The sequence below is a fragment of the Trichoplax adhaerens genome, genomic scaffold (assembly GCF_000150275.1).
Source record: "Trichoplax adhaerens TRIADscaffold_1 genomic scaffold, whole genome shotgun sequence".
NCBI classification, from domain to species: domain Eukaryota; kingdom Metazoa; phylum Placozoa; class Uniplacotomia; order Trichoplacea; family Trichoplacidae; genus Trichoplax; species Trichoplax adhaerens.
In genome coordinates, this window is record NW_002060943.1 from 2,293,258 (window position 1) to 2,305,692 (window position 12,435).

The 12,435-nt window shown below is 37.3% G+C and overlaps 2 protein-coding genes across 2 annotated transcripts; one reads left to right on the forward strand and one right to left on the reverse strand.

Annotated features, from left to right (window-relative positions):
* Positions 1–1,566: 1,566 nt before the first annotated feature.
* TRIADDRAFT_18756 (uncharacterized protein) lies at positions 1,567–6,063 on the forward strand (the record flags this gene model as incomplete). Its single annotated transcript, XM_002107679.1, has 13 exons — positions 1,567–1,675; positions 2,978–3,089; positions 3,295–3,388; positions 3,616–3,670; positions 3,798–3,938; positions 4,130–4,207; positions 4,288–4,382; positions 4,527–4,631; positions 4,721–4,866; positions 5,087–5,269; positions 5,418–5,460; positions 5,642–5,776; positions 6,007–6,063. The coding sequence occupies 13 exons, from the start codon at positions 1,567–1,569 to the stop codon at positions 6,061–6,063; spliced, it is 1,353 nt and encodes a 450-aa protein (XP_002107715.1).
* Positions 6,064–6,907: 844 nt separating this feature from the next.
* TRIADDRAFT_51503 (uncharacterized protein) lies at positions 6,908–11,598 on the reverse strand (the record flags this gene model as incomplete). The annotated part of the gene is made up of 8 exons (XM_002108481.1): positions 6,908–7,053; positions 7,359–7,481; positions 7,606–7,650; positions 7,760–7,883; positions 8,403–8,467; positions 10,225–10,273; positions 11,264–11,405; positions 11,570–11,598. The coding sequence occupies 8 exons, from the start codon at positions 11,596–11,598 to the stop codon at positions 6,908–6,910; spliced, it is 723 nt and encodes a 240-aa protein (XP_002108517.1).
* Positions 11,599–12,435: the final 837 nt, after the last annotated feature.

A 12,435-nucleotide genomic window follows, 5' to 3' on the forward strand; every position in this document is an offset into this window, starting at 1 on the left:
AGCTAAGAGATCTTCGTGATCTAGTGTCGAGTCCACAGTCGAGTACTGTACAGCAGTGTACTGCACTGTACACGTCACTGGTCTGCACCTGCGCACTTTTGGACAACAGGATTTGCAGTCATTTTAACATAGGATTGATGATTATTGGTCTAGTGCTTGAACAGACCAAGGAGGCTATAGTGCTAATTATGGGATCATCTGATATTCTAATACAGTATGAGCTAAGAGATCTTCTTGGTCAAGTGTCGAGTCCATAGTACTGTAGAGTAAACTGAAACTCACTGAGTACAGTAGTGTACTGCGCAGTACACGTCGACACCTGCGCACTTTTGGACAACAAGATTTGCAGTCATTTTGAGATAGGATTCATGATTATTGGATTAGTTAGTGCTTGAACAGACCAAGATGGTCGTAGTGCTAGTTTAAAGTTAAGGGATCATCTGGTATTGTAATACAGTATAAGCTAAGAGATCTTCGTGATCTAGTGTCGAGTCCACAGTCGAGTACAGTAGTGTACTGCACTGTACAGTGTACACGTCACTGGTCTGCACCTGCGCACTTTTGGACAACAGGATTTGCAGTCATTTTGACATAGGATTCATTATTGGACTAGTGCTTGAACAGACCAAGGAGGCTATAGTGCTAATTATGGGATCATCTGGTATTGTAATACAGTATGAGCTAAGAGATCTTCGTGATCTAGTATCGAGTCCACAGTCCGAGTACAGTAATGTACTGCACTGTACACGTCACTGGTCGGCACCTGCGCACTTTTGGACAACAGGATTTGCAGTCATTTTAACATAGGATTGATGATTATTGGACTAGTGCTTGAACAGACCAAGATGGCCGTAGTGTTAATTATGCGATCATCTGATATTCTAATGTACAGTATGAGCTAAGAGACCTTCGTGGTCTACAGTACTGCACTGTTACACGTCACGTCAAATACACGTCGACACGTCACCGGTCGACACCTGCGCACTCTTGGACAACAGGATTTGCCTGAGCGCGTTCAAAGTGCAGTCAACCAACCACTGCCAATCTGGCCTGAACCTTCTTGCTTCAGTCCATAGTGCAGTTCACTCATGGTACGGTACGGTACCAAAGCTTCAGTTTATGGTACGGTACGGTACGGTACCAAAACGTCAGTTTATGATGCTGGACACAGCGTGCCCTGTCTTTTTTAGTACTGTACAGTACAGCACACTACACAGTATTCTCAAGCTGAGTGAAAGAGATGTCCGTCATAGCATACTAGAGACACATTTGAAGATGACATCCATTTGACTTGGAACGGATAACAAGTTGTTCAATTATCCAATACGATACTATAGCTTTGATAAGGTGAGTGAACCAAATCAATGTCACTATAATGTGCCTATCATTGCCTTGGAATGGCGATGCTATAGTGCCAGAGGGTGACATCTATTTTGATAAGTGAACCCAACTACAGTACGTCGTACTGTAACCTACAGTACCTCGGGTGAAGTCAAATCGCAGCGATCCATTCTGTTCAATCGTTGCTCGACAGGGAATAGAAATCCTTTCCACCACCAAGAGAAAATGTCCAAGAAGCAACGAATATCTTCCAATCCTACCGAAAAAGCCACACTATCCTTAAATGAGAGGATACTACGAGAATGCCATGGGCTCTATGCAGATCAGGATAAAGGTGAATTCTCCCTTCGATACAGATAAAATACGTCCACAATCTCCTTGATCATCTCCTGTCATAATCGTTGATGATTGCACTGTAATCATGGAATGATTTGAAAAACGGCGGTTGCCAATGCATTCTGCTGTCCATTTCATCTTGCACTTTTTAATTTATTTATACCAATCTCTATGGATAATGATGAAATGGGAAAGAGTGAATTATTATTGTCGTCAGTTGATTTGCAGGCTTAATCCAATGGTGTAGTTTGCAAATATTGAAATGATTGGACAATGACAGTGCAGACCAACTCATTCAACTGATCACTTGATGTCTCCCATGGTAACAAAAGCATTTACTGTATCTACTTCGGCTTCATTGATCGGTAGCCTTTGGTATGGATGGATAAGATACACTGATAATATCAACAGTTTAGCATACTTGCACCAGGGACTACTAGAAGATTGTACTTTCATGATAAAATAGGAAGAAGAGCAGTTAATCATGCGATCGCCATCAGTTAGTAGAAATGATTGTCATGACTGCATAATTCAGCATTGGATGGGCACGTCCAATCCATCATCCAACAGTACAATAAATAGTTTATCTAACTGATGCTAATTGAGAATTAGACTAGCTGTAAATTATACCACAGTCGATACTCGATAGTCCTATCCATCGAGGTAAGAAAAGACCTCTATAGGCTGATCGATTGATTGGAGACGATCCATGACTTCCCATTTTATTGCCTTCCATATCTGCAATCTATCCTTGTAGCCTTGAATGACACACGGAAATGACCTTGGATAACTTGGCTGCAGTGCTGGATCATCAAGGCTAATTCTTATTTATACTCGTAGGTCATTATAGTATCGCTTTCCATACCAGGATGCAATCAAAATTTAATTGAAAGTATCAGCATCTTCGCCATAAATTAATCCATTTGACGATCATCATTGAAGACCAGTAAAGGGCTTTTGCTACCGGATATCCCAGCCCAAATCAATCAATAGTTTCCCATACAGTAGAGTACATGCTACTAACACCACAATGTGAGAAAAACATAGTATCTCAACTCTTGCATGCTGTCGTCATCAACACTTCTTGATCGAAAGGGTGATATGTTTATTGCCATCTTGAGCAGTAGCTATATAACTATGTTTCGTACCTATGCTGGCCTTAACGAATTGCTATTAGGATTGCCATTTAGAATAAATTTATGCATTTCGTAATGTTTCAATAGTGGCTTTACAAGTAACCATCTGTAATGCCTTCTAACCAATACATGCAATTTTACATTACTTTTATCACTGTATATAGGCTTGGTTTCCATGGCTAAAAGCCTCGATCTGTCTTTATTAACCCCTCGAAATAAAATTACAGTTTTACTGATTGGTAATCACTCTGCTGGTAAATCATCCTTTATTAATTGGTGAGCAACAACTATTTGTTCATATCGAATCGATTACGAATGCCAACAGATGTAGAGCTACTGTATACAGCAAATAGGCGAATGGTTAAGATAACAGTAATTTCATGATAGAGAATTCAGTTATGGTATTCATGCAGTATTTAGTAATGATAGCGTATAATTATTATGGATAAATAATAAAGAATAAATTGAATGCTGTTACTAGGTATGTCGAGGAACATGTTCAAAAAACTGGAGTTGCAATAGAAACGCAAGGGTTTACTTTTGTTACTAGCGGCAAGAAACGTGAAACTTTAACTGTAAGAAAATTTTCCTGGCTAATACAGGGTTAAATGATAGAAGTGTATTCGACTTTTAAACATTGCTTCATGAAATGAAATAGTAATGACTACTTAAATATACGGATTTACGTAAACTACAGTACGTATAAAGTAACTCCTTCTTACTAAGCATCGAAAACTACGTATTCGCTCTGGTAACGTTGACTAATCCATGTAATTCGCTTTTATTGCTTGGTATAATATAGGGTAATGCTACTTTACATTTATATCCGCACTTTAAACCCCTACAAAGATTCGAAGGTAAACTTCTAATTTAAAGCATTCTAAAGATAGATATATCGTTGTATATTTATATTAGATATGGCTATAATTATGTGGGTGAATCAGTATTAATGGACAGAATTTTTGAATGGATTGACTTTATTAGGCGTAGTAGAATATTTGACAACGGAAATTTCTACTTCTAAGCAAAAGAAATTCTCCGTAATTACGTTTATTGATACTCCTGGCTTAGTGGATGGCGATATGTTGTATCCATTTGATGTAGACAAAACAATCGAATGGCTAGGTAAAATTCACTGATCTATGCTCGACTGCTAGGACAACATTTCTTATAGGATGCTCACCTCTAATAGAATTGTCCTGGATTTATTGATAGTAAAGTAAAATTGCCTTGAAGCATGAGTCACACCTGGAATTGCAACATTTACAATGTTTTTGACCATACTGTTGTTATGTATAATTTAATTTATTCATTAGGCAACATGGCAGATTTGATTTTTGTCTTTTTTGATCCAATTGGTCAAGCTCTTTGTAAGAGAACACTCAATATTGTTCGTAAGTAGCAAAACATTTTCAATCTTAATTAATTTTTGGTAATGCTAGCATACTTATCACACTCGATATCCGAATTGCAGAAACTTTAAATGGTAAGCATGGAGATCGCCTTCGATTTTATTTAAGTAAGGCAGATACAGCCGGGACAGAAACGGATAGGCAGGCAAGTTCTACAGTAGTTCTATCTGATAAGCTTTATGCTAGTACTTGTAAAAAATCATTTCAAAAGGGCCCCAATTGGGCGTTTATTACAATTCATCACTATTAATTCGATTATATGAAGATCCAGGATAATTTTAAATTTGGATTATTCTTTCAGCGGGTTATGATGCAAATTACTCAAGAACTATGCAAACGGCCTGGATTAAATAAGACAGGGTTTGATATGCCGACAATTTATGTACCGTCTATGACCTCAGGCAAGGTACGCAGTAGGATTAGTGTACTAATGTATATTAGAAGTCGTTTTTATTAGGACAGTGATAGGTGAAATCCATGTGTTATTATGTTTAGCCTATAAGATGTGAGAATCAAATTGAAGATGTTTGCAAAACTGTGGAGAAGACAATTAGCCAGACGATTCAAAATACCTTAAATTCATTGGAAAAAGACTGCCAAAAAATTGCAGATGCTGTAGACGAGAAGCTTCGGATTAATGCGTGAGTACTACGTTAGCCTTTATCTAATTTTAATTTTACGCCTGCATTTGGCCTTAAAGCTAACATTCCAGTCTAGGGATTAACAAAATTCATGTAATGTGTACTGTATGATGCAAATTTTATAACTTCTTAGGCAGTAAAATACAGTACAATGATGTTTGAGTAGTTAGTACAGTATGATTCAATGTTTTTACCTGTTTCAATCTGATTATGTAAACAGTGAAAATTCATCGTACAACCTAAAAGCCCGTGGCAAAGGATTCATTTTCGGATTTTTTGGTTTAACATTGCCGTTGTTAATTTTGGTTGCATGGCTTACAAGCTTGCCAGTCATTAATAAAGTTCTTGGTTCTGAATTAACAGATACACTAAAGTCATACCTGGTATGTACTATGAATTTTGAGTAGAGGTGATCAATATTAGTGTCGTCAATAAAATGATTTTTATTTTTAAGAGTGGCATTGCCACTCTTGTTTGCTTTATGTGAGTAGTGTAACTACTTTTTTGTACTTGTTAGGTGCATTTTACTGACTTATGGAACACCGTACCAGAGGAATACAAAACAAACTTATTAATTATTTTCATTGTGGTATCGTTATTATTACTTTATTTATCTCGGTGGATGTCAAGGTACGGCATATAGGATCGCGTTGGTTTGTTGAGATTTTTCATTGTATTACAGCACATGCGTTCTGTAACATACGCAACTATTGATGAAATAATATAGCATGCAACAGTACCGTAGTATGATAGTAATGCCATTAAAATTTGGTAGCTTCTTCTATTGGATACTGATTATATATTGTACATGCGTTGTTGTTATAGACTGAAAGACACAATGTCACGCAAACAAATTCGACGCATGATGGAAGTTCAAAGTTATGTAACTGGTCATGTGAAGACTAAAAAAGTAAGTTTAAATTTTGCAAATATCTTTAAACGATATTAACCAGTATTGACAATAACCATTACATCGATGCGAATTACGCATCGCATATTCATATGCAATCATGCCTACTGCATTAATTACGCCATGATAGACGTGTAAATCACTAAGCGTTATCAAGAACGTCAGAGTTGTCAATAGTCCTTTGAAACTCAATCTGCATATATTTTTCTTTTATTTACTACTTCTCTTAGGAACAACTATATCAAGAATATCTAACTCAAAGTATCGGTTCAACAGACCTGTCTTAATTAATTACCCACGATGTCATCTGCATGCAAATATTTGCTATTTTTAGTTATTCAACATGTAATTGAAAATTTTTCGCCATTGGTTATAGCGTAACAAATAAAAAGCAGCATTCGTTGCTGTATCAGTGTTCCATAATCCTGTCTTTGCTACTAGCTTAAACCGAGTAATCTCTGATATTCCATATTCATTCGCTGACAATGAATTTGTAGTTGCTCCAGATTTTAATAGCATAGCTAGGGTTGCACTTATTATTCAATAGATGTAAAATAAGGATAACTCTATATACAGACCTAGATAGAGACTGTTAACATCAATGTGGCATACTGACTTTTAATATTATAAAAAACAACGCTCTTTCAATCGTTTCGGCAAATAATCAGGAAAAATTTACATTACAAAATTGAATTGAGAACAGCTACATAACATCACACAGTTAAAATAATCACTTCTTACATTCATGATATGAAAGAAAGTTCAACGGTATTCGATGACGCTAAAAGGCATTACAATATTGCTTTCTCAGGCCTTTAGTTCAACATCTACAACTAGAAAGTAACATAATGAAGTTATCCCTAATATTTGTAGGTAATAATTATTGATTTTTCAAGTATCTTAAGTATCGATACAGTAAGGAATCCTACATTGGCAACATAACTAACGATCATGATGTTTTATGCTATCATTTTAGTAAACGGTTTAATATTATGGATAGCATAACCGGCATAGAAATAACCAAAACCGACCTAATAGCTGCACATTTTTTTCTACTTTTACATCATACCAAGCAATATTTAGATATACGCGTACAAATACAGTCTGCTCAGTACCGTTATAATAGTCATCTTAATCGTCTCCTGCTTCATTGCCATCTTTCCAGCTTCGTGGCCGTGCTCCTCCAAATAAGTTCCTGGTATCTGAAGCAACAGATAAAGCTGGCGCACCTACCGATCTCGGTTGCAGGTTCAACTTAGGTCGACGAGAAGCAGTTTCTACAGGAATGTTAAAAAGCGATATAAAATGAATTTAACATCTTTAAGTATTTAGGGTATTCGATTCGCTATCAACTTTGTCTTGTATATTGGGTATAAATTTTCATTTGGCAAAATATTAATTACTTACACACATACACCGTACGTACAATGATACTGTATACTCGCAATGTGAACGTTAAACATTGCAAAACGACTCATTATTAAAATCTCATTTATAACATCTGTAATAAAAATGTGGCTAGTTTTCTACTATTATAATTGACCATCACATTTAAAATACAAATACGACTATAATAATTTACCAGGGGAAGGTTCACGAAATTCTTCCGGTGGTGGCCTACTGCTGCTGCTGCTGCTGCCGCCACGGCCTCGACCTCGATAATTCTGATATCCACCGCGGCGCGGACCTCCGCGTCCGCCACCATCTAGTGAAACAAAAGATTCTAGTGAGATGAAACTTATATTGTAGGTCATGCACAAGCTATACATGACGATATTTGACTATTCAAGAGAATAGCAATCCACATCAATGAGTAAAGAGTTACTGACATGAATTATCACGGTATCGACCACCATCTCTTCTACCATATTGTCCTAATGATATACGAATACATCAAATCACCATAATTGCATCGTATAGTATGTACTGTAATATAATTTCTGAAGTTAGAGTCATTAGATCCTAATCAAAGTGGAACATTACCTTCGCCATCACCACGATCACCGCGATCACCGCGATCACCGCGCTCGCGATCTCCATTGCCGCCACCACGATCGTTTCTTTTACCACCAGCGATATCAACTTTTATATTTCTATTTTCAAATTCCTGTAATACATTGAAGACAGTGTTAAAGTTGAACGCTTTAAAATCCGTTTTAACATCAGCAGAGATTCATCTACCATTTTAAAAACTATATTTACTTTGTACATTAAATTGAGAAATGCAGGGGTATTAATAAATAAAATCTCTAGTTGAGTTCAATCTACAGGTTTTATGCGCACAAGATAATAAACATAGTAGAAAAAATGTCTGTAAAGTCAGTTTCAATATCTATATCTACTAGATGAGATTTAATTAAACAACAGTGGGCATCAATAATAACTACTATCGTATTCTACAGCTACGGTCTTTGAAATTTTTACAACCTAAATTTATAGGCCTAGTACATACTGAATAATCTACGGTACCATTTAGAGATTTAATTTTTATAGTCAGTTAATTTCTTAATTGACGGAAAATCGAGCAATCTGAATTAATATACCGTCGTACTAATTGAATCGATTACAATTAACATTATGCTTTGCTGTTTTTCATCTGTCAAAATCAAAACACCGAATGCCTTACCGATCCATTGTACTCAAGAGCTTCTTTCAATCCTTCAGGTGATGAAAATTCTACATAACAAAAGCCTAAAAAAATAGATAGAATGTTACGTTATGATTTATAAAGCAACTAGGGTGTCTTAAGTGTAGAACAGATATGCTACATAGTTATTCGATGTCAATGGCAATCAAAATTGCGGTACTGTACTTTTTAAGACTATAAATAGTCTACGGTAATTGTTGTCAGAAGGGTACTATGCAGCACAGACACTTTTATACTATTCGGTCTTTATGCGGTATTACGCGGAATGTTATCAATATTTAATGTCTAGTCAATTTTCTACATCACGTTCAACGTGCACATTGTGGCAGAATCTAGCTTCCGTTTACTGTTGTAATGTCGCTTGCAAGATCTATCCAAGGCAATGTATTACGTTAATTAACTGCTTCTATGAATGTGCCAATCGTGGCGCGATCAGTTATTTGGTATTTTGCGTATATTGTATGATGTAACAGTCGAACGGTAGTCACTTCCGATAATTTTAGTTGATCAAAGCCTGATAATGTTTTCATCTTAGTCAGCCTATAACTCTGACGTGAGAGAATAATTATGCGTTACAGTACGGTATTTTAAAAAAGACTGGATAATAAAAACCAGAGATAGCACCATAGTGCGATTAGTTACTCTCAAACAAAATGTCGACATTGTAATTACCTTCTCATTACTACATATAATGAGTTTAAATAACATTGATACCATGTACAGAACACGTCTCATAAATGTTAAAACGGAAAAGAAGGCAATCATAATGGAGGTATCCATTGAAAAATTTCCGTAGTAGTAGAGGAAAAGTAGTTAAGGTACTTTTGTATGTCAAGAAAATCCATTGACGTGACGAATCTCTCACAACCAAAAAGGCATCGGAAATTGATAATAAACTTCAATTATGATCTTCTACGAGCACCAGCTAGTGTACACTGTACAGTAGTAGCGGATACATTTCATTTACAAACATTGTGGGGATGGTTAAAAAATGGATACAATGTAGTATACCCTGACTCGATTACGTTATTAAACAGTACAGTATAGGAAGTCATTAATGTTGGAATTTTATACGCGCTTATTCATCATCCGATACACTTGCATTTGTATAGAGTAATGAAATATATACTAATTATTAAAACGGCTAAAATGAAACGAAAGTGTCTTAATGTATTCATGATGGAATAGAAAAGTTACAAAGAGAGAAGAGACTTTAATCGATGGCTAAAATCAAACTATTCCAATGATAGCAAGCATGCATGCACATTTAAACCATCGCAAGGGCACCCTACAATGGCCTACATGGGTCGATGATTATAGGATTATTACACACATACTGTATTGCCTTATTCATTTAACAAATATTTACGTAAAGATAATGACAATCTCGCCATTAGGTGAACAAGGTAGTGAAAATACCGTAGTATAATGAATGTATGATAGATACGTATCATTCTCCACGACTTGTCAAGGTAGCGTATTTACGATGACGTTGTAGGTCCTATCGTTATGTACACGTCTACTGAAACGATTGCGCTTCATGAATTGTCCTTGTGACTAAAAGAATTGCAAGGTCAAGTAAAGAAAATCCTGTGCGATGATTAGGTTTTCATTGTGCTCTGTGTCATTAATGAATTCATCTCGACTCGTTTGAAGGCATTGATCGCATCGCCGACTACTACAACACGTCTACAAGAGTTGGGTCCTATTTGTCCAAGTTTATATTTTAAAAATAAACCTCTTTCAAGCTTACAGTATACTTGCTGATTAGGGAAAAAATGGAATTAGAAGTTTACTTTACCTCGGAATTTGTCGGTTTCTCTATCACGGACCAAACGTACACTAACCACCTAAAAAAAAAAAATGTCAACAATTGGAGAAGTTATTACCAGTATTTAGCTCATGCATTCAAGGTCCATTCTATCCGTAGCTAGAGAAAGAAATTAATTTAAGATAACATTTTCTTTCTGGGCGATTTATCGTTGCTCTTATGGATTCATTTGCCAGCAATATTGAAGGCGTGCTATCTACCGATTGGCCATGAATTCATGAATTCAAGAGAGATTGATTCATTTCAGGACAAGCCTGAATCATCTTGTCTCTGCCATGAATTACGGTACATTCTTCACGTCTACACTGACAGTATGAAAACCCATCATGATGGATAGATATTGTTGTAACTTGATGTACGGTAATGTACGATCGTATTTTACAAAGCATAAGCTGGCTATAGCCAGTCTAGAGGACAAATTGTTGCCTAAGGAAAAGGATGCAAAGGGTAAGGAAAATGTTGGAAGACATGGCAACCAGCGTCGGCTGCAGTAAGTGAGAATCGCACGTGTACTGTACGACCATGTCGACTATAGCATGGACAGTCACTATCGATGTACCCAAACATGGGTCCATGTACGATACGGTACATGAGTGTTGACGGGTATTTTCAATGCTGGTATGGATGACCAATGCATTGCAAGGGGTATCATGGAGGCAAGTTAAACGAGTTACTATAACGTACAAGGTAGCGTATACGCTAGTCCATAGTGGAAATTCAAAGAAGAGAAAATGAAATCCATGGTGGCAAAGAAAATTTTCATTGACGATGTCCAAGACTATCTGTCGTTCAATATTGATAGCAACACCTTGTAAGTGTTAATACATTATCCAACTGCGACAGTCTACTGAGAATTGGGCTGGTTACGAGAGGAAGAAGATAGACTAGAGTAGTATACTATGTCCTGCCCTGTTGATCTTTTGCTCCATTGACGAAAGAAGACATTGGAGACAGTAATGGTTTGGAATGGGGAAGGGATGACCATAAATTGCCTGTGCAAGATACTTACATCTAAGTGCTTGAAAATTTGCTCTAGGTCTCTTTGAACACAATTAAAGGGCAAATTACCAACATAAGCTGTATAAGGAGGCTCTTCAGGAAAAGGTTTCCGAACCCTGCTACCTCCGCCATAGCGTTGACCGCTACCACCTCTATCCGCGTCAGGTGTCCAATCCACATTATGAAAATGGAAAAGAAAGAGTCCGAATTTGAGTTCAACATCCATTCTAGCGCTACTCTACTTTAATCAAGAGTTTAATCTAGCGTTTATTACTCTCTATCACAAATTAAGGGATGGATTTTCCTTGTCTCTTACCTTCCGCCATAATTTCTGTCTCTATCCATGATGCCAGTGATTGTCAAGGAAAGAATCTTAGACCAACTAGCCGAATTGGCTTTGAAAATTGCATACAGTGGCACTGCTGATGTTTACTTCAATCCATGCCATGGCTCGACCCTACAAAACGCTTTACAACGGGCTATGGTACGGTACCGTAGGCCATGGCAGCACGTCCAAGAGCACCCTACGGGCCCAGTGGTTGTGAACAATACTGTACTGACGACAGCAGTAGCAGTGAAGCGCGTTGTACCACGACCGTGACAGGCTGAATCGCTGGGGGGCCTACGGCATGTTATCCAGTACGATGCCTGCCACCTACAGTACTGTACACTGTAGAGTACCATACTTTACACTGCGCGGCAGGGTACAGCTTTTTCTTGACCCTTTTACCCGGTGTTTTCAAACACTGGGTAAAATTGGTTTGGCCTGGTTTTACTGACTTGGGTTACAACCCTTTGTTACAGCCTGTTGAAGTTGTATTTTTGTACTGGGCTTATTGGACCCGGGGTTACAACACTGTTTTGACGGCATGAAAAAAAGTCAACCCGAAACCTGGGGGGGGGGGATTCGCCTTCAGAATTGGTATCGTGGATACAGTGTTTGTATAGCGATTGCAGTCATTTCGGGTTCGAAAATCAACCATAACATGTCGTTTTATTGGGTTCGGGTTGCGTTTTCACTTTATTCAATGACGCACTCTAGCCAGAGCTGCATGAACATTTACTATGTTGAATATTGACTGAATAGTGTACACTGTACTAGAAATTAGGAATTCCGGTCCATTTTATGCCCTAGTACTGTACTTAGTACTGTACTTGACTGCTTACAGTGTACAGTAGTGT